The sequence below is a fragment of the Peromyscus maniculatus genome, chromosome 9, assembly GCF_049852395.1.
Source record: "Peromyscus maniculatus bairdii isolate BWxNUB_F1_BW_parent chromosome 9, HU_Pman_BW_mat_3.1, whole genome shotgun sequence".
Taxonomy (NCBI): domain Eukaryota; kingdom Metazoa; phylum Chordata; class Mammalia; order Rodentia; family Cricetidae; genus Peromyscus; species Peromyscus maniculatus.
In genome coordinates this window covers 38,916,270-38,944,223 of record NC_134860.1, presented here as the reverse complement: position 1 = coordinate 38,944,223, position 27,954 = coordinate 38,916,270, and the positions used below count along the sequence as shown (strand labels likewise).

Here is a 27,954-nt window from a genome sequence, read left to right as displayed (position 1 = left end):
AACTCAAAGATCTGACCTGCAGGCAAAACACCAATGCACATAACCTAAAAGTAAATAAAAATTTAAGAAGAGGAGGAGGCGGAGCAGGTTCGTGTGTCTGTTTTAACAGGGCTGTGTGGAGCCACTCACCGGTCTCAAAGGACAAGTTTGCGCACGTTGTCAGAAACTGTGCCTAGCCATGCTAGGCCGTGCTGAGACGCCACACTTCTCCAGTGAGGGCTTCTGGGCATCTTGCATATGTGGGTGATTTAGTCACTTTTTCATCAGTGACTCAAGAATGGGTCCCCACGGTAAGAAATAGTTGTGGTGACCAGAATTCCAATACTTGTCATCTTGTCCTGGCGGCCTTTTCTCTTGACCCTGAGAGCCAGGTAGATTTGGCATAGTGCATGATGGGTCGTGGTCTTAAAGCTCCTACTCGGGACATATTCTCTCGTGGGTAGACTTCCAAGAAGGTATGTCACCCCAGCCATCTGAGCCTGGGAGGCCAAATATTTCAGGGTGTGTTTAGAAGGGAGAATGGCCGACTCTAAGGATGTTGTTACGTGGCTGAAAACATCCTCTGCGCAGTGTTAGTGAACTGAATGAATGATGGTCCTGTGGAGTTCACATGTGCTACTTATGGCAGTTTTGTTTTAATAGTTACGTTTTTAAGGTGGCACTAACCATTTTTAAAAGACAAAAAAAAAAAAAAAGCTTTCAGCTGAGCAGGTAGAAAGTCTTTTGAAAGTTCCATAGATGTTATGTATATGTGTTGGGTTTTGTCATTGTCTCTCACCAAAAGAAAGCTTTCCAGAAGAGCCTGGCACTCACTGGCCCTTTATTATCTGCCACAAATAATTCCCGAATTACTGCAAGAAGAACTTGATCAGCTCACTCTCTTCTCTCGTGTGATTCTTAGGGGCACATCTCTTCCCGGGGACGCTGACCAGCCTGTCCTCTGAGGTCTGGGCCTTCTGTGGGAACTCAGGCTCTCTTTAGAGAGAGAAAGGATTGTCATTCCCCACTGCCGGGCTTGGGCAGAAAGGAGAGAGGGGTGGCCGAAGTCACATGTGCACTCAGTCGGTTGGAGGGACTCTTATCTTCCCCTTCCGTTTCTCTTATCAGACAGTACATTTCTTGTCGCATTTATTTTGGAAGGAAACTCCAGTGTTAGTCCTCGACACTGTCAAGCAAGCGCTCGCCGCTCCTTTTCCCTGCAGCTGCCCTCCCTGGCCAGTGCCGTCAGGGCAATCATTAAAGAAAAATAAGATGTCCTTGTCCAGAGGTGCTCTGGTCCTTCCGGCTCTGAGATAGGGACATCTCCCGTGACACTTGGGGGAGATCGTAGGCCCTCTGCTGTCATTGGGTTTCAGGTCCCTGGAAGACTTGTTCTGATCTGTGTAATCAAGTGTAATGACATTTTAATAGCTGCTGGTGTGTAATATAATAAAGAAAATGACTGTTTTTCCTTATTTTCTCATTGTAATATGTTTCACTAAAAGCCTTTGCCACTAATGTTTTAGTACATGAAGGTGGTGTGTGATGTATTTTAGTATGATAAAGATAACATCAAGGCTGAAAATTGAGTTTGTGGTGATTTATTCAGCAGTTGACTGTTACTGAATGCACTGAAATGCGTTGCATGAGGCTGTGCAGCCAATGATTTATTTATGTATCTTTTTTCAAAGAAACTAAGTTTGTCATAAATAAGAGCAAATAAATAGTTTGTATAGAATAGTTTGTATTCATTGCTTCAATGAAAACATTGTAAATATGAAACATACGGTCTGCAGTCTCATTTTTTTCTGAAAGCTACTTTTTGCTTTACAGAGCTCAGAATTTTTCAGGTTTTGGCATGCATGTGGGTTTTGTTGTCAGATCTTTGTTCAGATTGCTAAGCAGTAGGCATTTGCAGTGAGTCACGTTGGAACCCACGACTGGACAAATTGCATTCGGATAACAAGTGAGCAACAGCCCGGTCAGGGGCAGTTGAGGGGAGCCTTGGCAGTGGTGTCCTGAGGACAGGGATTTGTTCAGGGCTGAATACCCAGCCCTAAGCACAGTGCTCGTCACACAATGGACGTACAGTGAAGATCTGTCAAGGGAATAATAGAATGCCTGGCCCTCCTCTGGCTCGCTGGTAGCACCTCGCAGGTACACCCAGCTAGCTTCTGACGAAGTTAGTTCTTGATCTGAGCTTTGTGCCTGTCTTTGTCTTTTCACATGTACATCTTTGTCCCTCCTTCTACAGACACGCCTTACCTGGAGTTTGCCAGGGATGGCCTAGGTGATGCTTGCTGATGAGAGAGGGTAATGATGCAGTCCTTGCCGTGTGTGTGTGTGTGGGGGGGTGTCAGAATAGGCTTCATTTCTCATCCTAGGTGTGAGGGGTACCCACAAGGCTCTGCAGTGGGAAACGCTTCCAACTCTCTTTCACTGGCCCAGTTAAAGTCTTTATTTCTGAAGCAGTTTTTCCACTGTTAGAACAAGATCATACACGGCTTTGTTCTTTTTTTTTTTTTTTTTTTTTTTTTAAGGCAGGATTTCTCTGTGTAGCCCTGGTTGTCCTAGAACTTGTTCCGTAGACCAGGCTGGCCTCAAACTCAGAAATACGGGATCAAAGGCATTCGCTGCTACCAGCAAGACTTTGTTTATATTGGTTGAAATTAGTGCTCTGCCTAGTTTTGGTTCCAAGGTGACTGTTACCCTTAAATGTATTTTCCAGCTTATAAGAGAAGCAGTCAGTTTTATGTAAAAAATAATAAATAAAAGCAAAAACATTTTCCTATAAAAGGATGCTTACCCCTTCAGGACAGTTCTGAATAACGCAGATATCTTCAGATAGCCAGAAGGTTTTCTTGCTTGCTGCTTTTAAAAGAAAAAATACTTGTTTTGGGAGAAAAGTTTTTCTGTATTTGCTTAGAATTGTGTTAGAGAAATACAGTTAGGGGTCATATTGACATACTAAATTTGTGTTTAACATAGTTTTATGGTAATATCATACTACACTGTAATATTTAACAATATAAAAACTTATTTTTTATAATTATTTGAATCTTGCTTTGAATTAACATTAGAAGAACCTTTCTTCAACAAAGTGTTTTACTGTTTTTAAAGTGTATAAAAGTAATTGAGTATATTTTAAAAATTGCTTTATTTATATAGCCACTTGTCCATATTGAAACAAATATCAGCATAGTTATGCTGTTGAAGTAACCAAAAATAATGTTGCTAAAATTGTGAGAAAATATAATGCAGGTGGATCTAGGAACTAGGTAGAATCTTTGTGTGGAAGAGTGTTCTGGGCTGAGGAGATGACCCTTTGCTTACAGTGCCTAATGTGCAAGGCACGAGGACCTGAGCTTACTGTCTAGCATCTCCATGAAAGCTCAGTGCAGTAGTCCACACTGTGACCTCAGGCTGGGGGAGTGAGTTGCAAGGAGAGATGGGTAGAGGCCTGGAGCTCACTGGCCAGGCAGCCTAGCCAAACAGGCGAGCTCAAGATTCAGCGAGTCCCTGTCTCAAAAAAAGTGAGGTAGAAGAGAGATCAAGGAAGACACCCAGAGTTGACCTATGGCTCAAAAAAAAAAAAAAAAATTGTCCCTGTCATTCTGGGAAGTAATGAAGTAAAAATTATTAGGATCATATTAGAACTCAGGAGTTACCTTGAAAAGCCTCCTTTGCAGTAAATATGTTAATAAAGATAATTATTATAATAGACTGAGACATGTCAAATTCAGAAGTAATAATGATACTGAAAACTAATCTGAACAATGAGAAGAACCAGGCCATTGTCTTGAAACTGGTAAATGAATGCCTTTCTTGTGTGAGCTGTACCACTAGGTGACCAAGTGGTACACAGTGAGAAAATGTAAGAGCTCGTGCAGTCTCCTCCCGTGAGTTACTGGGTGGGTCCACACGCTGAATGTCAGCAGCTGCAAAGTGCAGAAGGAGGGGCAGACAGCCAGAACCAAACTGCTGCTGCTGCTGCTGCTTTGGAGGAAATGACGCAGAGGAACACACTGAGCGGTAACAAGTGTGCCGCTAGGGGAACCCCAAGATCAAGAACAGATGGGGCGGGGGAAATGGAGTAGAAGGAGAGGCCCACACATGAAAAGAAATTAAGTTTTTTCTTAATGGACAAAACTGTGTTAGCACCTGGATATTTTGGTGGTGAAAGTATAATAATAATAGGGGCTAGAGACATGCCTCAGTGGTTAATAGCACTGGCTTCTTTTCCAGAGGACACAGGTTCAGTTCCCAGTTCCCACATGGTGGCTCACAACCATGACTCATAACTCCAGTTCCAGGGGGTCCAGAGCTCTCCTCTGGCCTCTGGGCACCAGGCATGCACGTGGTACACAGACTTCCATGCAAGCAAACTCTTCATAAAATAAATAAATCTATTGGTAGGAATAATAATAACCTATCAGGGATTGCCAGAAAAAGCCCTGATAATGGTTCCTTATCAGAGAGAGAGGAGGAGAGATTGCTTGGGACAAGCAAGGTTTCCTGGCGGTGGTCAGCAAATTCTATGTCATGGTCCGAGGTGATAGTTCCAAGGACAGTTGTCATGTGGTAATCCACTAAGTTGTACATTGTGTGTGCTTTTCTGTGTTTGTGGGGCTTGTTTTGTTTTAATGTGAGAGGTCACATGTCCTATAGCATCTGTTTGATGGCTGTGACTCTTAAAACTGGACAGCCTTTTGTATTTATTGGTGGTATTACACCAGGGGTGTTGTAAAGAGAGTTTTTCCCCTTCACTGCTTTATATAAGAAGTGTTAAGTGTGTAAGTGCTTGGTGCTTGGCGTCTGCTTCCTGTCAGCCTTTGCACAGCTGTTTGTATAAGCGTGAAGCGGGTGTACCAAACATCCCTGGACTCAGATCCTCAGGCTCAAGTTTCTTAGAAGAGATGGCCTTCCCTAACTTGTGCTTCTGCCCGTGAATACAATTGAAGGGTGAAGTGTGGTGACATGGGAGATTCAGATGAGAAATATTATATGGGGGCCTGAGAGATGGCTCCTCTCCCACAGGACTGGGGTTGGGTTCCCAGAACCCACATGCGATTCACAGCCATCTGTGACTCCAGTTCCAGGGGATCCATCCTCCCTCTTTTGGCCTCCATAGGCACCAGGCACTCACAAGGTGCACAGACATTGCACGTAGGCAAAACATAAGAAATAATTAAAACAACTTTAAAATGTAAATGATAATAAAGAAATGTTTGTACAATGGGGTGGGCTGGAGGGAAACGCCATACCTGAGGCCAGAGAGATGAAGAGGCATTGCAGCCTTAGGGTTGGTGCTCTGTTCACTTTCTGTTTCTTAATATCCAGACGTAACAAATACCCTCCTGGCAGACAGACACTGCAAGAGTGAATGGGAATTCCCTTTCCTCCTCCTAGGATGCCGGGTCCAGTGCACTTGTGAAACCTGGGCATTTAGTACATGGTGCTTCCAGAAGAGAATGGGAAAGAAAAGGGTCCAGTTGCCAAAATGCAGCTGAGCCGGGTGAGAGCACACCCAGAGTTGGCCTGTGGCTTGTATCTGTGCACGCGTGTGTGCTCACACACACACATGCTCACACACAGAAGATGGCCTTCCGTTCTTCAGTCTAAAGTCCTGCTCTGTGCTTTGCCCCACTGCTGGGTCTTTCTCCATGAAGTCAAGGAAGTTAGTAATGGTTTTCCTACCACAGCAGAAGGTTCATCAGAGGACTCTGCCGGCCTGCCTTCCACCTGCCGCTTCTCACTTGTCCCTAGTTAAAGCTTACAGACCATAGCAAGGGTTTTTAGCGAGGGGAGAAGAGGGATGGCTTGTGAGTTTGTTTTAAACGTCATTTAGAATGCGAACAGTTTAGATAGCTCTTTCCTGAAGAGAAGTCATCAGGTTTCAGTACTATTGGGAGCTTTTCAGAGAATTTTCTTTGAAATACCTTCCTGCCAAGTTTTCATAAATTAACTTGCTTTGCCCTCATCAGACATAATTAAATAGCTGCTAACCGGTTAAAGCCAAGGCAACGGTGATTGCGTGTCTCAGTCTCCGTCTCTCTGCAGATCGCACGGGAAGTTTGTTTCTGTTCTGCAGCAGGGTAATTACAAGAGACAGTTACGTAATTTACAGTTCAGTGTCCTCGTCCGTAATCACACACTCCCACCTTGGCATACCTACCCTCCTGAGATTGCCACTGCCCTTTGACTTGTAAATGGGGATTGTCATGTGATCGTTGACAGTGTAGCATTGAATTGAGTTCTCAGTAATGAAACTTCAGCTATAGCCATTACTGTGTGTTTGAATTCTTGTTGTTTACATGGTTTGTGGCTCTTGGATTTAACAGTTGCCTGGTAGTGAACAAATTAAACTCACTGAGCTTTGTCTCTAGTTAAATCTGGAGAGCGGAGTTGGGCAGCCTAATCAGAACAGTGCCTACTGTGTGTGCACTCAGATACTCAGCCCCCGAAACCTTCACGGTGCATTCCGGTACTCTGAAAGTTGGAGACTTGGGGATTAGCAGTGACTACATAATATAAAGACTCATGGGAATGATAATTATGATATTGTGGCTGATGCTATGCTCATATTAATATGTTGTTATGATACTGCTGTTACTCAGCTCTAGCTGCTTCCAGCTTTAGCATCAATCTGAACAGCAGATAGAATTGTGTCTCATTCAAAGGACTCAGACAAATGTACTGTCTGCAAGCTCAAAGATGAGTCATCGATGTCTTTTAATACTGCCAGTAATAGGCTGGGCACAGAGGTACACACTAATGCCAGTGCGCTGAAGGCTGAGACTGTTCCATAGCAAGATCCTGTCTTTAAAAAATAAATCCTTACACTTGGGAGATGCAGACAGGTGAATCTCTGTAAGTTGGAGGCCAGTCTGGTCTACAAAGCAAGTTCCAGGCCAGCTAGGGCCACATAGTGATACCTTGTCTCAAAAGAAATAATAATAGCAATAATAATAATAATAATAATAATAATAATAAATCCTTGTTATTGCTTCAGCTATACATGTAACTGAAAACCCTGCTAGTGTGATATTACATATATTGTTTCTCCCACTGATACATCTAACACAGCCAGACTAAACTTAAATTCCTCCATGACCAAAGCCACTGGCAAGTCAGCCAATCACTTAACTGCATGTCCCACCCTCCCCTGGTTCTCACACCCAGCATACACTCTCACATCAGCAGTGGGCCGCGCCATAACCCTGACACAGATGTGTATTGCCAGCGGCTTTGTGCCTCAAACTATGTTGAAAGCATTGAGAGGTAACTGAGGGAGGGGTAGAAGCATTTGCTTCGCTGGCCTGGACATACCAAGGATGTTCCTGAGCCTTCCATCTTAAACAGTTCATCAGTCAGGTCCGAGGAGGGGCTGGGCTTGGATTTTAGAAAGCTGTCTCAAAGGCTGACAACTCCTTCTCGAGATGTACTTTGTTTGAAAACAAAGGGGAAATGGAAAGAGATTTGTTCTCCTACTTCTCCCGAGCAGCACTGTATACAGTCTGTGTTTGCCAAGTGAAAGCTCGGTTTCCAGATCTGGGTGCTGGTGTGTGTGTACACACACACACACACACACACACACACATGCACACACAGAGTATATTCGGAGGGTCATGAAAGAGAGGAAAGTGGATGGAGAAAAAGAAATCGGTTACACTTCTAACTTCCAGCCACCTTGTCTTCTAGAACCTGGGTTTTGTTTTTGTGGTGTTGGGCGCTGAACCTAGCTTTGCACATGCTAGGTAATCACTCTCCACTGAACTACATCCCCACCCCAACACCCCCCTTTTTACTACTGATAGCAATAAATTGCCCAGGCTGGCCTTGAACTTTTAATCCTCTTTCCATAACTTCCTCAATTGCTAGGATGTGCAGGCTGTGCCACCAGGCTGGCTCCTGAGCCTGATTCAGAAACAGTGGCAGCATCTGAGATGCTTAGGTACTGAACTCAACTAGCTCAGCTGCCCCTATAGAGGTTTAGGCCTATAAAAGTGGCTAAAAGGAAGTCCAACTTTGCTTTTAGTGGTGGTATTTACAGGTCAATTGAGTTGTGATGTTTCGGCACCAAGATGGTGTCCTGGGTGTCGTGCCATAGGTGCTGACAGTGGGTGCCTCACACCACGTGTAGAGCTCAGTGGAGAATTGGAAATCATGTAGCTGTTCAGTAGGAAAGGCTCGTCAGGATTTTGTACTTACGCGTGACAATTTTGTTTAGGTTTCGGTTTAGGTAGCAATCTCAGGTGGGTGGAGAACAGCAATTTAAGATCATGTTTTGCTAATAAATACACACACACACACACACACATATATATATATATATATAAAATATTTCTTCAAACAGTCTCTAGTGTGGTAAAAAAAATTTCTAAGTGGATAAGTTTAAAATGTTAGGTTACTTCTTAACTTTTGTTTTTATAAACTTTTGCTCCTTCTAAGATATTTTAGAATTTAAAATAGTGTTGTTGCATTTACTGTATGGGGGTGTGTGTATGCCTGTGTTGTGTCATGGGGCCCATGTGGAGTCAGAGGGCAGTTTGTGGAAGTCAGTTATCTCCTACCACGTGGGGACCAGGGATTCAGCTCAAGTTGTCAGCAAGAACTTTGACCTGCAGAACTTAAGCAGCATTTCCCATTCCTGTCAACAGCTGCGGCTCCAGCTCCTAGTGTTCTACCATCTCCCCAAAAAATGGCTCTGAGGGACAGATCAGTTTGACTGATTTGGGAAAGGTAGTTGGCTGTGTGAACAATTTGGTTACTTGCAAAATATGTTTATGTCAACATTTTACTTTTTTTTCAATTCTAAACATTTTAAAAATCTTGATTTTAGCTTGGTCATGTGATGTTGGCAGAGTATTCATCTCTCATTCTACACCGTTTTGTCCTGTATCCCAGGGCCTTATTTCCCTAACAAGGAAATTATAGATTGGATTCATTTCGTGATTGATCATCTCAGGAAAATAAAAGTTCTCTCATCCGCTGACAGGATCTAGCTGGTAGTGTCACACCTTACACTAACAAACTGTCCTAGTTAGCTTCAGCTGTCAGCATGACACAGCCAGAGTCATCTAAGAAAGATTAGCTTGGCCTGTGGCCCTGTCTGTGAGGGATTATCTTGATCAATGACTGAGGTCAGAGGGCCCAGCCCAGTGTGGGCAGCACTACCCCTACACAGGTTTTATAAGAAAGATAGTTTAGCAGCCACATACAGTGGCGCACACCTTTAATCCCTGCACTTGGGAGGCAAAGGCAGGAGGATCACTGTGAGTGCGAAGCCAGCCTGGTCTGTATACATAATGACCTCTAGGATAGCCAGGACTACATGGAGAAACTCTGTCTCAAAAAATTTAGCAAGAAGAAAGCTAGCTGAGCATGACCCGTGATGAGCCAGCAAGCAGCATTTCACCAGTGGTTTCGGGTTCAGTTCCTGTCCTGACTTGCCTCAGATAAAGCTTTTCCTAGAATGCAAGCCATATAAACCCCTCTTTCCCTGAGTTGCTTTTGTTAGAGTATTTTGTCACAGCCACAGAAAGGGAAACGAGGAGACCACCAGCCCTCAGTTGGGTTCAACTGAAAGAGGCCCATGAAATGCATCCTGCACGCCCTCTTCCTGGCTGACGCTTTACCTTCTGCTCAAGTCTCTCACTAGACAACCCTGCCACCACCTTTGGCAGGGGGTTGATGCTGTACCCCTTTAAGATTCTGGGTTAAGGGCATTCCTCAAGACTTTTACTTAGTAATACCTGAAATCAAGCTGTCCTGAGATAAACAAGAGTTGAGAGTGACATGAATTTTTTTTATACACCTGGAAGTGACTCTACTGCCCAAAGTGGATGAGACCCATAGCTAGACCAAAGGCCAGGGAAGGGAGCTGGGGAGAGCTCCCATTCCACTGGGTGATCAGGTACAAGACGGCGTTGGCTCTTCTTTGTTATGGGGCTTTGTCATGGGGATTTGTCTCTGGCTGCTTTGTGCAGCAGATGCTGCCTGGCCATCAACTCAGCTGCACGTCACACATGGGCAGCACCCTCCATGCTAGGTACTGCAGAGGGAGGAGAGGCCCTTTGTCGGCCATCTGTGAGTGGGTGGCCAAACACCTCTTCCCTTGGTACTGATGCAGATTGACAACACCTTCAAGAGTGTCCACAGCCATCAGGGAACTTTTGGACAAACCCCAGCATGGTCTGTAGGCTTGAACACATATACTACATGGCACCAGGAAGTCACGTCTCCAGTATAAGCCTCCCTTTGGGAGGAACTTGAAGAAGACCATTCCTCTCTGGAATAGTTGGTGGGCAGTAGGGGATACTCAGTAAGGAAAACCAGCAGCCTCTTTCCATGTAACTGAGGAAGAAGACCTTAGCGCTGTAGTGGTATGTAGGAAGCTAGTGCATCTTTGAGAAAAGATAATGAGAGTATGACTTAAAGAAACAGCCTGAGATGTGACCCAGGGCAGCCAACAGACCTTTCCCAAAGACATGCTGTCTCTACTCCCTCGCCTTCCCTGGCTCGGGCCATTTCCCAGGACACACTTGAGCCTTGTAGAATATGTGAGTCTTTGTTATATTTGTCTGGGGACAGCTCATGGTTCTGCTGAAGCCTGAGGCCATCATTGTGTTTGTGGTTTCACGGGCTAGTTGTTTCTTCAGGGTTGTCATTGAAGTTAAGTACTTGACAGCCGAAAGGAATTGGGGTGCAAACGATGTTTGCCGGGAATTTTCAGTAACTAATTTCTTGAGATTGTTCCTGAGGCCAAAGCGGGAGGGGCTCTTGAATTAAATTTGTGTTTGGGTGGTGGGAAACTTAAAGACAGTACGCTGGTCTTCGGGCATCTCAAGCAAATGTAGCAACAGGAAGGAGGCTCATCTCTGTCAGGCCCCGAAGAGCAATTTGACTTCTTTCTGTCCACATTTTCTTTATTTCCCCTGTTAGGGGTTTTTAATCATCTAAATGATCGCCTCTAGATTGTATTCATTCATTATGGTGAATAACTCTTAATAGCTCATCTTTAAGGCCAGCACTATCTGTGTGCTTTTTATTAACCCTTGTAATGCTTCCAGTAACTTGAAGGGACAAATGTGATTATTGGCGGCCTAGTCTGAGTGAGGACTCAGACCTACGCAGAGATTAAGTCAATGTCTGTGGGTCACATAGCTGCGACATGGTGGGTCCTGAAGTCGTCCACTGCAGTGTTGGTGGCTCCGGAGCCTGTGTGCCTGGCTCCTGTGAGCTGCCGCTGTCTGTTCCATAGCTGACAGTCTGAAGTTCTCATGGTCCTGGCCCAGCTTTGAAAAGTTCTCACTTTTCATATAATACAGGTGGTCTCCAAGTACAGTCCCGGCAGTCCACAGTGCCATAATATGTCAAAGTGACGTCACTTTCCCCTTTAACTCTTCTTCATTCATGACTATAAAGTGAAATTTTCCCGATCTGACATGACCCGTGATAAACGCAATAGATTAAGGACCAAAGTAGACATTGACTAGAATGTAAGAATGTAAAGCAAGCCTTCGCCTCACTATTTTGTTTATATTTTAGAAGATACAGGGAGGGTTTTTTTATTATCTAAAATTATAGTAACATCATAAGGTTTATTGCTGTTTTAGAATTAATAAATGTCACTTCTGAGTATAACCGACAGATATTGTCTTTATAAACAAAAGCTCTTTGGAGTCTTAAATAAGGGTTTAAAATACAAAGTCCTGAAGCCAAGCCAAATAGATGTCTTAGAACCACTGATTTAGAGTATACCAACCCCGGCTGCTGGAGTATATCTCTGTGGTGGGAGACCTGGTTAGAGATGCGTGCCCTGGGGCTCCCTCGGGACCTTCCAAGTTGGAATTCCTGTTGTAGCAGAGTTGTTGGCCTTGTAGTAACTAACACCCAGGCACAGAATGGAGCAATCAGCCACTCGGTGGCGGCCTGGAGGGCTTTTAAGAATCCATTCTGTTCTGTTCATCCATCCCATTGTGCAGTGGTGTTTTTCCCACTTCACAAGCCTGTTCCCTCGCAGCTCCAGAGTGGTCCTCAAGGACATTGACCTTGAGTCACCCTTGGGGCCTAGTGAAAGCACAGGGCTGCTGCCTCTAGAGATTCAGATTGGTAGCTGGGGGGCGGCGGCTAAGAGCTGCTAGTCTAGTGGTTGCTGGGTGTGTAGTCCGGTTGTTACATAGTTACATAGGCCCACAGACTCATGCCCTGAGTTTAAACAGAGTATGGGCAGCCAGCCCCTCATCCATCCCAGTGCTGCTAGCCCAGGAAGCAAATGACAGACGGCATGGGCCCTGGGCTGCCACCTCCGAGGAGCGGCGTGGCTGAAGGCGTCCGGGTTCCTCCTCTCTAAGTGGCCAGAAGCCCATGGCCTGGCGTCAGTTCCCAGGGCTGCAGAGGCCAGGCTGTCTTCGGATGTGGGCCTCTCAGTGGAGCCTGCGAAACTAAACAGGTGTTTGGGGGAAGGGGTGTAATCCTTGGAGATTATCTCCCCTAAAAGCAGCTGAAGACTCGGAATTCACATAATCCAGACAGATGGGAGTTGGGGTTGAGCAGCTAGCCAAGTTTATACTTCCGTGTCTGGGGAAGTTCAGATGGTTTGGAATCAGCTGACAGATGGCAGTGCAGAGATGATGGGTGGGTGACACTGTTGGTGACAGACCTTCATCTCTGTCACACGCGCCCTTGCCTGAGAACACGTTTATTCCTGCTCCACTGGGTCATCGTGAATGGTGCTTGTTCACAAGGAGGGAGTTTTCACAGAAAATGACGGTTAGCATTGCATGCTGAGGAGCCAGTTGATTTTCACTTATTCATGTCTGCGGAACAAACTTTGACCTCAACAGTTACTTCCTTAAAGTGGATCTCTCCTGCTTCCCTAGAGGCGGTTAGTTAATCATTCCAGTCTCGGTCAGGGCTGGTAAGGTGACATTTGTCACTTGAGGCTGACAGTTGTCACTTGAGGCCGTCCTCAACAGAGGTGGGGCTGGGCCGCACTGGCCCTGAGCTCGGAAGCACCACTGCGCTCACTTTGCCTTCAAGAGGGTCGTCTCTTGAAGTAAGCTTGTAAGATTTACACTGGCGCCCAGACCTCACCTTTCCCGTTCAGCAGCTCCAGCGAAGCAGAGAGCCCGATTGTGCTGTGTGAGGACAGCGAACGTACGTAAGGCTCACTCAGTTTTCAGTGACAAAGCCCCCACTCATGAGTGAGTGCTGTTCACCAGCACCTTGGCTCAGGGCGGAGTTGAGGGGACTTATTTCACCAGCGGTTAATCACACAGCAGCACTGGGGTTTGCCTTCCACACACCACTTTGTTTTCCATCGGAGGCAGGAGGTTTCCCGGGGTAGTTGGCGGTTTCTGATTGAAAGTACCCTGCGTTAAGGAGAGGTGTTAGCACGCCGTGGGAATCTATTCACCAGGGGTGTATTGTACTTGTTTCAGATGCTTCAGGACAATACACCGGCTCCCAAGATAAGTGCTTTTTATTTCCCTGCATCTTAGATCAATTATTTGGAATCTTTTTGGTAAGTTAAATTCAAGAGCTTAAACCATCACATCTCTGTAATTATTTAATAAGTCAAATGTTCTTACCAAAAATTGTTGTGTCTGCTCTATATTGTCACTGTGCTTTGAAGAGCCGAGAAGTAGGAAGGAACTAGAGGGCCAAGAAGCCCCTTACTTGACACCCCATGTTGTGAAGGTAGTTCAGTGCCAGCAGCTCAGCCCCTTCCAGGCGAGTGCCCGCCGCCGCCGCCGCCACCACCGCAGATGACACGTAGAGTCTGTCTTCTGTCAATCAGTGCACAACTGGTAGGCGCGACCCCTTTCTTAACGGTGTAGATTATCATTGTGCATGGGATTTCACTCAACTAATAAGAAATAAGGAATTTATTCATGGTCATTTTGAATGTTCCTGGTGGACTCTGCTTAACATCAGAACATCCTCCTCCAGGGAGAGATTTTATCCACTTCCAACTGGTTCTTTGCAGAAGTGCCATTTTCTTCCCACTGGCTCTAAGTTCCTTGAGGGTCTCTAGATTTCTAGAGGAGGGGGAGACACTTGCTGTGGGCAGTGCCTGGTACCTTGGGGCATTGGCTTTGTGTGTGTGTGCTGTTGGTACATGTCATCCCTGCAATGCGAGTGGTAGGTTCTGACTGCGGGGTGGGTTTCCGGTTGTTTGTCCTCAGCATCCTGAGATGCTTGCCTGTTCCCTGCCTCCTCCCAGCCTTTGCTTACATAGCAGGAGGTTGTTTGCTGAGAAAGACCAGTGGGCTCAGGACCTACCACACACATTAGAGCTTGTTACCCTGGACCTGGAGGAGCAGTGTCAATCATAGGCTACAGTCAGGGGCTTCTGGAAGTGTCCAAGGAGACAGCCTTTTGACGTGGTGCTGAAAGGTTTATACTCCCATGCTCCCCAGGGACCCAAGTCACCTGGTGCAAGGACAGGAGCAGCTAGGTGAAGTGGAGGGAGGTTGGGAGTGTGGGAACAAAGAACGCATGCTTCCTGGGGAGGGTAGCCCTGTGTAGGAGCGTAGGCAGGCAGGGTGAGCTGCGCCACCAGCCTTCTGCTCTGCACAGACCTTTCTCCTGGGCCACATCACATCTCTACCTTCAACAATGGGGTTCACAGGAACCCACGAGGGCCTGGGAACTTGCACAGTCACTGCAGGAAACTTTTAATTGTGGGATCTCATGGACAAGGGGACAGTTCTCATCCATGGTCCCATGGTGTCACACACCCCCATACACAAGCACAGGAGTACAGATCTGGGGTCCCCGGCTGACTAAACAAATTCTCAGAATGTGGCAAGCACTTAGAAAGCAGGAGATGGATGTGCCAATTATCCGTGTTCTGAGGTTTGGGCTGCCTTGGCTGTTCTGGCGACGAAGCGCTCCCCATGTTGACAGTGTTGATGTGGGCTGGCTGCAGCACAGCAGCCATCTATGTCCGCAGTCCTGACACCGCTGTGGGAGAAAGGCCCAGGCTGGAGCAGGGATGATGATGCGTCGACAGTGCTTTGACTGAACTCTGGGGCCTGTTTGCATTCCGTCAGATGCTGTGCACGAAAACATGACCAGAGGAGTTAACGCCTTAGGCGAAACCCGATGTTTATTTTATTCTATTCTCTATGATGACATTCAGGGTAAAGCCATCAAGATGCAGAATGCTGTTGAGGTAGTATATCTTGTTCTGGATTTCTGCATTATTTGCAGTGGGTTTTGAGAAACAGGAAAAATGGATCAGAGGCATTGATTTCTCTTTGCAACAACAAAAACCTAAAACAGAATTCTTTCAAGTGCAGCCATTTTGGAAATGTAGATAAAGGAGAGAGAGCTGAAGATTTGGGTGGTTATAAGCAGCCTGGTGGTAATTGCTGCCACCTACTGTATGTGGTCGATGTTTGTTTAAATCCGAGAAGTTCACGAAGGTGAGGCTCTTGAAATAATTAGAGCAAAGAAGACATCATTACTTGACAGACAGCGTTTCTTCTTTACTCCGTAAGTGGCTCTTAATTACCGAGACAGCCGCCAGCTTTCATTCATTTCCTCCAAGTGGGCTTGAAGTTTTCTCATGTCAGAGTTCCTTTGCCAGAGAGCCCGTATCTGGCGTTCAGGCTCCCGTGTGCTCGGGGTTTTCAGTATGCACATGGAACGGTGTGCTTCAAAGTCTGGGTTTCTTTTTCCGTGTATTTTATTTGTAATTTGTAGGTGCAGCATTTTGGGGTTGGTTTATAAGTTAACTTTCATGAAAAGGACAAAAACAGAGCTCGCAAAGCAGATGGGAGTTGCCACCATTGACTTGAAAGACGATGTTTTATTAGTCCTGTAACAGCTCGGATTAGTTGGCTGGTTAAATGGAACAAGCGATACAGACTGTGTTTGCCAAAGTCCTTCTCTTTTATTAAGCCCCGGCTGTCAGAGGGTCCTCGGGTCCGCCTGTGGAAAACAACCTGCCCAGTAATGCTGGGGTGGTCCCTCCACAGGATTCCTGAGTGCCTGACATTGAGTATGGGGAAGAATTTCAAGCTTGCAGGGGATTTGTGTGTTGAGACTCACCAGAAGTCATGTCTTCAGTCTTAGCTTTCAGTCTCTGACATACACCACCATGTATGTCTGCTGCCGCCAGCTGTGTGGGAATTGGCTTATGGTGCCACCATAAAGATTGACAAGCAGAAATTTGACGAGGTGACATCACAGTAATTGGAAGAGGCGACATGCTTGACAGGATGCACTTCACCTGTGTGCTGCTTTCCCCCTGCCATTATTATACGATTTCTAGTGCTCCTGACCTGGCTCTGGAAACACTCGCAGTGACTGGAGTTTTGCTTCTTCTGCCCTAGGCTATTTGCTTTCTAGAAGAGAGGGCCAAGCAGGGTCTCCTGAAAAGCCGCTTTCCGATCTTGGCCGTCTCTCCTACCTGGCCTACTGGAAAAGTGTCATCCTGGAGTATCTCTACCACCACCACGAGAGGCACATCAGCATCAAGGCCATCAGCAGAGCCACAGGCATGTGCCCACACGACATTGCCACCACTCTGCAGCACCTCCACATGATCGACAGGAGGGAGGGCAGGTGAGCGCCGTGGTCGGGGGAGGTGAGGTCCTCCCACGCACTTTGTTTGTGTTTTAACACAGGCTCTCAAGATGGAACCCAGGCAGGCATCAAACTCATGGTGATCCTCCTGCCTCTGCTTCCTGAATGCTGGGATTACAGCTATGTGCCAGCTAACCCTGAGTTGTTTGTTTTTGTTTTTGTTTTTGTTTTTGTAGACAAGATCTCAGTATGTCACCCTGGCTGGTCTAAAACTCACTATGTAGACCAGGCTGACCTCTGGCCTCTGCCTCCCAAGTGCTGGGGTTAAAGGTGTGGGCCACCACAGCCAGCTAGCTGTCGACATTTTAATTCACTTTGTCTTTCTTGCTGTGTTACAGGTTTGTGATCATTAGAAGGGAAAAGTTGATATTGGGCCACATGGAAAAGCTGAGAAGCTGTTCCAGAACTAATGAACTTGATCCAGAGAGTCTGAGGTGGACCCCCATTTTAATTTCTAATGCTGTGGTTTCTGAAGAAGAGCGGGAAGCTGAAAAGGAGGTAGGTAATGGTGTGCTCTAGCATCCTGAATTGTGACTTCAGTCTTGTAGCTTGCTTAAGCTAAGTCATTAGCATCACCGTAAAGGCTTGGTTCTATAGACAGAGCTTCTGAAATGATGAAGCACTAATTTATCCCAACTGAGAAGACATGATAATTCTATTGAGTTGAGTATGAAGCATGAGACATTTGCCATTGATCACAAAGCGGCGTTTTCACCGCTGACAGCATGTAATCAGATCAGATGTGGTGCTGAGCTCACTGCTGCCATGTCAATCGATTCCTTGTGTTTATGAACTTGCTCGGAATGCTCCATGCCAGTGAGCATGTAATGTAGTGATAAAGGACTCAGATCAATTCACTGCATCATTAATACTGCTAACTATCCCATGAAACCCGGTCCTCTTAGACCGGTTATCCTGACTGATGCAGAGGGTCCTGAGATGTTGCAGCTCGCGTTTGCTCGGTCAGCTGACTGCCGCTCCAGAGCTCGCTTAGAGACCCCTTCCCATTGATCTAGGGGCTCCAGCTGTGTGACTCCCCCTCTCACCAATCACCATTTTTGCCCCCACCCCACCGCAGGCGGAACGACTAATGGAACAAGCCAGCTGCTGGGAAAAGGAGGAGCAAGAGACTCTGTCATCTAGAGTTAACAGTAGGCAGTCACCTGCAAAAGTACACTCGAAAAATAAATACTTGCATTCTCCAGAGAGGCGGCCAGTGGCCGGGGAGCGAGGGCAGCTGTTAGAGCTGTCCAAAGAGAGTAGTGAGGAAGAGGAAGATGACGAAGAGGATGAGGAGGAAGAGGATGAAGAGGACGAGGATGAGGACGAGGAAGAGAACATTCAGACGTCTCCCCCGCGGTTGACCAAACCACAGTCAGTTTCCATGAAGAGAAAGGTGTGTGTGGGGGGGGTGAGCTCTTCAGCCCCTGAGCGGTTTTCCGTCCAGCTGACGCATCTTTGCGGTGTTCTTGGTTCACTCTCTGTGGATGTAGCTCATGTGTGCAGTCTCCCTGATCCAGTGTCATAATCATTTCTCTTACAGTTGAGGTTGTGTCCTGGCCTTCGCAGCCTGCTAGCCCCTAGTCTGGTGGTCACTGCCCCCTGCCGGTCTGCAGGACAAGAGTAAATCCAGTCACGATAACCAGGAGGACACCTCAGAGGGTGCATACATAAGCACCCTTCAGGGCCCGCGGAGGTCAGACATGACAAGGTCCCAGGATCACTGGAGAGCTAGCCTCGTCTCAGAACTCCAAGCCAGTGCTCCTGCCTTTTATGTCCCTTATTCTCGCAGAGAGCTGTTAGGCATTTCATACCCTTGATTTTGCTGCTGGTGCTTCGCCTGAGGCCAACTACACATCAGTAGTTCCTCCAGGTACGGCAGCTCATGCCCAGTAGTAAAGTGGAGCGTTGGTTTTTGTCTGTGGGTACTTGTTCTCCCACATCTGCTCTCGTCATCTGCATTTTCTGCCTCTGACATACAGCAGGACCAGATACCACTCGGAGAGCCACGACAAGTAGTGATGGCCTGGTGCGAACGAAGGCCCTTCCCCACGGCCGTCCTGAGAGGCTTGGCAGGCAGTTTGCTGGTCCGGCTGCCCTGGGTTCGTTCTTCTGGCCCCACAGTTGGAGGCAGCAGAGGGGAGCACCCCATGAAGTGCACTGCTGTCCCCCGAGCATTTAAGTGTCTTACACAGAGTGCATTCCTGTTTATGAGGAGGATAGTGAGAGGAGCTCAGTGTTAAAACACGAAGAGCCAGAATTGTCCAAGGCCTGACATGGACCACTGCTGTCCACACAGAGTCAACCTGGAGGGAACCAACTCTTTCTATTGGCTGCTCTTGTATCTGGGCAAAGTCTAGTTGCTTAGAGAGGGTAAGGGGATGGAGGGAACTAATAACATCAAATGTTAAATTACTTATGTGGTTACATTTTAGAATTATTAATAGGCCTAGATGTGTTCTTTAAGAACACTGAAAGAATTAAAAATGTAAGATACGGTGATTCTTTGGTACTGCTTATCTGGAGGTAGTGCCCCTGCCCCTGCCCCTCACCGTGCGGGGAATGGAGCCCAGTGCCTTGTACAGGAGCGGTTAGTGTGCTGCCGGTGAGCTACACCCCAGACACGGAGGCTGGCATCATGTAAACACACTGAACCCCCTCACAGAGTAGGTCCGTCAGTTTCCTGCCTCATTGATACATAGCTTAGCATTGACTCTACCTGCTCCTTTATTTAAATTTGTGTCATTAGATACTTCTTTTCTTGGAAAGATAGCTTATCATTCCAACTGTGGGAAATCATTGGTTCCATTATCTTGACAGAAAGATTTTATCACTTTTTAAGGGATCTTCCATATCAAAATAGTCTATAAAATTATTAATTGCTCACATCCCAGCAGCCACCAATCTCTAACTCTGTTGTCTTCTAACCAGTAGACTAATTGTTCCTTCAAGCACCCTTTCATTTCTGGGACAAGGAGGCTAGCCTTGCCCCACCATATTTCCCATGGTGCCTGTCTTGAAGTGGGCATCTCCATAGCAGTTGGCAGGTAATAGATGATTGACCTGATAGCTGACTATTGCGGCATTTATAAAAGCACTGTTTATACAAACAGTCTGTGATAAGCCAGATATTGAAGCTGGCAAGTGCCACTTAGAAAACCCACACTAGAAAAGCAGTACTCGGCTTTTAAAATCTGCAGTCGAGTTGCTAGGATGCTCTCTCTCAGAGCCCCGGCTTGAGTAAACAAGTGTTTTATTTGGAAAACACTTGCCTGTGTTCTTGGCGCCCGAGAGGGATGTTAAACATCAAAAAGGAAGGTAAAGTACAAAGGCATTGTGGAGTCCTGCCATGTACGGCTCTCACATCAGTCCACATTGGCTGCACATCGCCTCACCAGGTTAATTTCTCAGGAGCACTTACGTGTGTTGTTTGGAATTCATTTCAGAGGCCTTTTGTAGTAAAGAAGAAAAGGGGTCGAAAACGCAGAAGGATCAACAGCAGTGTAACCACCGAGACCATTTCCGAGACCACGGAAGTCCTGAATGAGCCCTTTGACCACTCAGATGAAGAGAGGCCGATGCCGCAGCTGGAGCCTACCTGTGAGATCGAGGTGGAGGAAGAGGGCAGGAGGCCAGTTCTGAGAAAAGCATTCCAACATCAGCCGGGGAAGAAACGGCAGGCAGAGGAAGAGGGAGGAAAAGACAATCATTTCTTCAAGAATGCTGCCCTTTGTAGAAGTAAGTGAAGGCCTGCACGGGCTTTAGCCACCGATGTCCACAGGGTGTGCCGGTGCCGCTGAGAAATGCCAACCCAGCTTTCCTCATTCTCAGTGGCTCAGCCTCTCTTCCCTTTCATGAGGTTTTGTGTTAGACAGTTTCTAAACCAGACTGTTTCTCTTACTCTATAGATGTTGGCTCATCCTCAAAACCTTTGAAGACGAGTAAGAAACACAGTGCAGGTGCCTCGAGGCTGCTGTGTGGTTTTCTACTTAGTATTTTGGACATCGGGGTATATGTTGCCCATGTGAGCAGTGAGGGTGCAGTTCTGTTTTCCTTGAAGACAGCTTCTCAGTACACCAGGGTGCATCTTAACCATTCACCAGTGTTTGATGTCCAGAGCCATCTGAACTGACCCACACTTATTCATAAGTATATTTGTTTGCTGTATTTGTATAAACAAACATTAATATATCCATGTACATATAGATGCAGAAGAATAGGTTTTGGAATTGCAACAAAATGTTCAATTACACCCCGTTTCTAATTGTCTAATTCAGACTCGACGTTTGTTGTTACCAAGTTGTTTGTTGATTTGCTGTGTGATGCCCTGCAGGAGCACAGCTCTGCTCTGCTCCAGGAATCAGCACATCTAGAACATTCGAGGACTCAGGTGGCCCATAGGCATGGTGACCAGCTGACCAACAAAACGCATGACCACAGTCACAGAAGAGCAGCTGGGGTCTCACAGGTCACTTAGGTGCCAGGCTGAACCACTGTCCAGCCGTAGGTGCTGGGGGCAGAGGGCAGCAACCATTCCAGCCCCTTAGTCACTCTTACATCTAGACAGCAAACTGATCCCAGATATCCTGTGGGCAGAACCTCTGATTAAAAAGAAAACAACCTGTATTTGAAATTCTACGGTGATTATATTGTAGGTTGTATCGTTCATAAATCATGAATGACATTTATAATGACAATTACAGATGCACTGTTCTGTGTAGTTACTCCTTTGCTTCATATACAAGTATGCTTTTATGTCGAAATAAATAATATCTGGGGCTGGAGAGATGGTTAGAGTACTGGCTGCTCTTCCAGAGGACCCAGGTTCCATCCCCAGCACCCACATGGTGACACATAGCCATCTATAAGTCCAGTTCCAGGGGATCTGATGCCCTCTTCTGGCCTCCTCTGGCTCCAGGCATGCACTTAGTGCATAGACATACATGCAAGCAAAACACCCACACACTTAAAATAAAAATAAATAATTCGGTGGGTGTTTACTGAGATCATTTAAATCTAGCAAATGTCCACAAAGAGAAGGTCCTTTCTGCCGGTGGGCAGCGAGTTAATCCTCTTCATTCCCCAGTGCAGTGACAGTTGGACTAGAAGCTGGCATTACTCCTGTCCCGCTGTATTTCCAGATTTGTTGATGTTGAAATTGGGCTTCAGGTTTGTTTTTTTAGTATTGTGGAACTCCCAGCTTTTGCGTCATAGAATGTCATTTACTTTCCTAAGCCTAGGTTACTCAGCTTGGTTTACACCACAGTATTCACGACTGCCTTTCCCATCAACTCTTAAAGTGCGAAACTGAAAGCCATGCTTGCTAATGAATTAGAGATATGTGTTGTGTGGTTAGACTTTCTAAAACTTGTGCTTTTCTCTCTCTCTGTCTCCTCCTCCTTAAGACAATGTGGACGATAATGCAGGAAACTTGAAAGAAGGCAGCAAAGACAATCCTGAACCTCTAAGGTGCAAACAAGTCTGGTCGAAAGGGACCAAGCGCAGCCTCTCCAAGTGGAAGCAAAGCAAGGAGAGGAAGACAGGCTTCAAACTGAACCTGTACACCCCACCAGAGACGCCCATGGAGCCCGACGACCAGGTGACCGTGGAGGAGCAGAAGGGGGTCTCGGAAGACAAGGGCAGCCCTGTGGGGACAGAGCGGGAGGTGACGGAGACCATGGAAACCCTGCTCCCGCAGGACGGGAAGAGAAGGGAGGAGACAGGCGCACCTGTGAGCCCCTGTAAGTCACCAGGTAAAAAGGTAGATGAGGAGGACCCCATCAAAGGTGAGGAGGAGGAGGAAGAGGAGGAAGAGCGGGAGGAGGAGGAAGGAACTGCGGAAAAAGACCAAGATGGTCCTCAAAGTAAAGACAAAGAGGAACCAGAAATCTCCACGGAGAAGGAGGGCCCGGTGCATCTGGATGATCACGAGGAGGAGGAGGAAGAGGAGGAGGAGCCATCCCACAATGAGGACCATGACGCAGATGACGAGGACGACAGCCACATGGAGTCCGCCGACGTGGAGAGGGGTGACCTCCCCAAAGAAGCCTTCAAGGATACGCTAGAGAGCCAGGAAGCTTTTTTAGATCTTAGTGTTCAGCCGAGTCACTCCAGCCCTGAGGTCCTGATGGACTGCGGCGTTGACCTTGCAGTTGCGTGTGACAGTGAGCCGAAGGAGCTTGCCGGGGACACTGGAACTGCACCCGAGTCTGATGAGGAGCCCTCAGAAGAGCAGACACAGAAGCAGGACCAGAAGGACAGTGATGGCGTCGATGCTGAGCTCAAAGAGGCAGGCACAGCCCCTGTGGAGATCGACTCGGAGACCGCCCAGGCTGTCCAGTCTTTGACCCAAGAAAACAGGGAACATGATGACACCTTTCAGGATTGTGCCGAGACACAAGAGGCCTGTAGAAGCCTGCAGAACTATACACATACAGACCAAAGTCCTCAAATTGCCACCACGCTGGACGAATGCCAACAGTCAGACCACAGCCCGGTCTCGTCCGTCCATTCCCATCCTGGCCAGTCAGTCCGTTCTGTCAACAGCCCCAACGTCCCCGCCCTGGAGAACAGCTATGCCCAAATCAGTCCCGATCAGACTGCTATCACAGTGCCACCTCTGCAGAGCATGGAGACCAGTCCGATGATGGACGTCCCGTCAGTCTCCGATCACTCACAGCAAGTCGTTGACAGTGGCTTCAGTGACCTGGGCAGTATCGAGAGCACAACCGAGAACTATGAGAACCCGAGCAGCTACGACTCCACCATGGGAGGCAGCATCTGCGGGAACAGCTCTTCTCAGAGCAGCTGCTCCTACAGCAGCCTCACCTCTAGCAATCTGACACAGAGCAGCTGTGCCGTCACCCAGCAGATGTCCAACATCAGCGGGAGCTGCAGCATGCTGCAGCAGACCAGCATCAGCTCCCCTCCGACCTGCAGCGTCAAGTCCCCCCAGGGCTGTGTGGTGGAGAGGCCTCCCAGCAGCAGCCAGCAGCTAGCGCAGTGCAGCATGGCCGCCAACTTCACCCCACCCATGCAGCTGGCTGACATCCCTGAGACCAGCAATGCCAACCTTGGCTTATATGAGCGAATGGGTCAGAGTGACTTTGGGGCTGGGCACTACCCACAGCCATCTGCCACCTTCAGCCTTGCCAAACTGCAGCAGTTAACTAACACACTTATTGACCATTCATTGCCTTATAGCCACTCCGCTGCTGTGACCTCCTATGCAAACAGTGCCTCTTTGTCCACACCACTGAGTAACACAGGGCTTGTTCAGCTTTCTCAGTCTCCACACTCCGTCCCTGGGGGATCCCAAGCACAAGCGACCATGACCCCGCCCCCTAACCTGACTCCTCCTCCCATGAATCTGCCGCCACCTCTCTTGCAGCGGAACATGGCTGCTTCGAACATTGGCATCTCCCACAGCCAAAGACTGCAGACTCAGATTGCCAGCAAGGGCCACGTCTCCATGAGAACCAAGTCGGCATCTCTGTCACCAGCCGCTGCCCCCCATCAGTCACAGATCTATGGGCGTTCCCAGACTGTAGCCATGCAGGGTCCGGCACGGACTTTGACGATGCAGAGGGGCATGAACATGAGTGTGAACTTGATGCCAGCGCCAGCCTACAATGTCAACTCCGTGAACATGAACATGAACACTCTCAACGCCATGAACGGGTACAGCATGTCCCAGCCGATGATGAACAGCGGCTATCACAGCAACCATGGCTACATGAATCAAACGCCCCAGTACCCTATGCAGATGCAGATGGGCATGATGGGAACCCAGGCATACGCCCAGCAGCCAATGCAGACCCCACCCCACAGTAACATGATGTACACGGCCCCCGGACACCACGGCTACATGAACACGGGCATGTCCAAACAGTCTCTCAATGGGTCCTACATGAGAAGGTAGGCAGCCCGGCAGCCCACCGATCCCACTGGGCGGCTGCACTGTTGGACTGATCTGCACAAATACCTTTGAAGAGTACGATTTCAAAACCAGCATTGGTGTGAATGCAAAAACATTGCTGGCACCATTTATTTAAAAAAAGAAAAAAAAAAGCTGTATGCAGCAGAAAGCCTTATACAAGTTGTTTTTCTTTTTTCCTTTTTCCTTTTTTGGTACCTTGGTTTCTGTTACTTTTATATAAAATTCTCTGCAAAGGAAGGCCTCCCTTAGGACTACAGCTCGGCGGCAGGCACTCTTCTTTGTGCCTGCCTCCCTTAAACAGTGTGGATACAAGCCCCGCCCCAATCACCTGTTTTAATATTGAACCTGGAGCTTTTTCCTTCCTTGTCCACTCCATGTAAATGCCTTTAGCGTTTCAATTCCTGTATATTTTGTTTAAGGTAACACTTCAGCATGCCGCTAATGTCTTTGTTAGTGACAGTGCATTTTGTAGTACTGTACAAGTGTTGTGCTAACAGTAAGCCATTTCTTAAGTTTTTTGCCTTGATTAGGGTACCCTAATTTGAGGGTTTAAAAAAAAAAAACAACTCTATTTTTGTTAATTATAAAACTGTAAAGAGCTATCAGAGCTACCCCATCTGGTTAGTCAAGGGGGTTTATTGCTAAATGTTGGCTGTAAAGTTGAGACCCTTTTCCATTTTGGTGGCAGGTTCCTTTGGGGAAAGGCAGCTTTCTGTTTTATAAATGCACACTTCTGTTTATTGAATGAAGCATATCTCAGTGTTTATCTGTCAGGTTTTGAAGCATTTCATATATGTCCAAATACTTGGCAGGATTTAAAAAAAAAATAGTGAATTTGGTGTAAAGTTGCTATTTTATGGAAATGCCTCTAACTTTACATTTTCATTCCATCTGTAGATTTTTCTATCTTTATAAAATATTGGAGTTATTTTTTAAGGAAAAATAGAAAAGTAGCTTGTGAATAGCTCAAACTAAGCTTACAAATCGCATGTAAAAAAGCAGAAAAGTTATTTGTGTCTGTTTCTATTGCTTCCTTTTGTAGCCTTTGTACCTATCCAGGTGACAGTGAGGGCCAAGCAGAGGTGTAACCTTGTATAAAATAGGAGCCAGCAACACTCACGTATTTATCTGTTCTCTTTTTAGTCAGTTACTTCAAAAAAAGAAAGAAAAAACAAAAAAAGCTGTACATTTTAACATAAAATAAATTATGATGAGCCATTTTTAGCCTCTTGTGTCCTGTCATATTATGATTGAAGGAGAATGGCCAGCTGAACTGTTATCCTGTGTCACATCTCGGAACACATACACATTGGGGGAATAAATTATTTAGTGTAAATTGGAGTTAGGGGATTTTTCTGATTTGTTTTGACTTTGGGGGAGGGGTTGGCAATAAATAAGAGTAATATCTAATAAAACCATCACATATACCAAATACCTATTTAATAAATTAATTTATAATGGATTTTAATGCTTTTCATGAAAGTTTACTTTATGCTAGTGCATACCTTCTGTATGCCAATTATTGTCTTTAAAATAAAGTGAGTTTGTTTTTTTCTTTTGACTTTGATCTTCATTTGCCCAAAGCTCCCACAAGGATGTCCAGTTGCCTCGTGTGTACCATCTGCAGGAACCCCTGAGGGCTGGTACCACACTAGCAAGCTTCCTTTTTTAAAAGATTGCTATCACAAACACCCAGTTGGGGGTGGTATATTTCAAAGTTCATTTCTTTTAAAAAAAAAGTGTGAAAGTTTCACTCACTTGTGAATGGCTGGATGTTCCCTTTAGTGTTTATAGTTTAACACACACACACAAACCCAAAAGTGAATGTTTATACACATTTCGTGGCATTCAGAGAAAGTTTTGACTGTGAGTTAAAATATTTGATTGCTTGGCACCTCTGTGTGACTGGCCCAGGGAGTTTTCAAGGCATCATCTGTGCCCAGGAGCTCACAACTCTGCACGTCACTGACACAGACTCTAACTTGGGCTCCACCGGGTGGGACAGTCCATTCATGCCAGAACAAAAGGCCACCCCATAGAGGAAGCCCGCTGGGGTCTGGCTTCCTGTTCTCACCATCGCCTGCTTCTAGGGTGTATTCTGGGGTGGGCACCCACACTTGACCTTCGAGTCTTCAGCTCCTGCCGAGCCAGTGGAGAGGTAATAGCTGAAGTGGCTGGGGAAGGCGTGAGTGCGTGTAAGAAGACCCTCCTGCACGGGCTGGTAAAGAAAGCGGGGTGCAGAATATAATTCGTGGGGCAAGAAAGCATGCTCTCTTTTGAGAAGCAGGTGGTTGTGTGTGGTTTGTCTGAACCAGTCGAGAGAGCTGGTTAGGAGTGGCTGAGGGTCCGGCAGGGCGGTGGACCACACATCTGGCAGGAAGCTGTTGTCCCTGTCTAGGAACCCCACAGAGACATTCTCCAAGCCCCTCTTTGAAACATTTATGTGCTAATTTAGTGCCTTCTTTTGTTAAGAGTCATGGGGCCCAGACACCCCCTTTCCCTTTGAGTATAGCCTGTTAACATACCTTTGGGTTGTAGGAAGTCTGGGTCCCATTGCTCCACTTCTTGCTCTCGCTTCATAGTCCAAAGCAGCTTTATGGATCAGTTCCTAATCACTGTTCCACACCCCCGCCTCGGAACAGCAGAGTCCAAATCTCCCCTAAGGAAACAGGCTGTGTTGGGAAAGGACTGTCCAGCTGAGTTGGCTGGAGTGCCCCGGGGCCTCACTGGAAAAGCCACCCCGCAAATCCTGGGATATGGCTTAGATCCATCACAACAATACAGCTGCGCTCAGGTTGGTATCCGCTCGTTGCCCACATCTTTAAGACCAACAGCGTTTGCTTTCTAAGAGTGGTCATCTGATGCCAACTTCACTGAAGTAGCTCAGGTCTACAGGCCCTGCTTGCCAACGTTAGAAATGATGACTCAGCATGTCAACAGTCCTCCTACATAACCCACACCCATTGGTCAGGAGGTAGAGAAAACAAAAAGTTAATTGCCCCCAACTCAGCCGGAAATTTTAAGCTGCAATATACCCAGATGGCTGAATCAGCTCTTGGAAACACTAGTCTGAAAAGGCCCAGATTTGTCACCTCTGATGTGAAGGCCCAGTGAATGATCGATCACCTGACGATGTGGGCTCTGTAGATGCAAGCCTTGCCCAGCCATTAGCGTCGGGGACCTGCCATGGAGCAGGCTCCTGCTGCCGCTTTCTGGGATGGTTTTCCTGCATCTTCCTCCTCCACCCAGAACTGTTCTGCAAGCCCTGGGCTCGGGGGCATCTTTTCTTGCTCTTTATCTCATCCAGTGTGATGACAGAAGACTCCCAGAATTGTATTTCCCTGCAGTCATCAGTGTTCCAAATCAAAATTCTAGAATCTCCTACCCCTTTTGGAAGGTGCCCTCCAAGGATAAGTTCCTCTTGTGTCCTGGGT

The 27,954-nt window shown here is 46.9% G+C and overlaps 1 protein-coding gene and 1 long non-coding RNA gene across 14 annotated transcripts in view; one reads left to right on the top strand and one right to left on the bottom strand.

Moving 5' to 3' along the window:
• Nucleotides 1-26,081, top strand: part of Kat6b (lysine acetyltransferase 6B) — a 211,373-nt gene extending 185,292 nt beyond the window's left edge. For all 12 annotated transcript variants that reach the window (XM_076544674.1, XM_076544670.1, XM_076544668.1 and 9 more), the window contains 5 exons: nucleotides 16,329-16,560; nucleotides 16,920-17,079; nucleotides 17,660-17,977; nucleotides 20,028-20,319; nucleotides 21,987-26,081. In XM_076544674.1, coding sequence (XP_076400789.1) covers nucleotides 16,329-16,560; nucleotides 16,920-17,079; nucleotides 17,660-17,977; nucleotides 20,028-20,319; nucleotides 21,987-24,502 — 3,518 coding nt within the window. In that variant the 3' untranslated portion in view covers nucleotides 24,503-26,081. The remainder of the gene's footprint in view (nucleotides 1-16,328; nucleotides 16,561-16,919; nucleotides 17,080-17,659; nucleotides 17,978-20,027; nucleotides 20,320-21,986) is intronic.
• Nucleotides 46-27,942, bottom strand: LOC121832246 (uncharacterized). 2 transcript variants are annotated; one of them, XR_013042318.1, is made up of 6 exons: nucleotides 27,613-27,942; nucleotides 27,046-27,179; nucleotides 5,986-6,064; nucleotides 5,244-5,437; nucleotides 2,786-2,850; nucleotides 46-1,378 (listed from the first exon to the last, which is right to left on the bottom strand). It is a non-coding gene; the product is annotated as an uncharacterized LOC121832246 (long non-coding RNA). The 2 variants fall into 2 exon arrangements; XR_013042317.1 differs by having other exon boundaries at nucleotides 2,786-2,847.
• Between the last annotated feature and the right edge of the window lie 12 nt (nucleotides 27,943-27,954).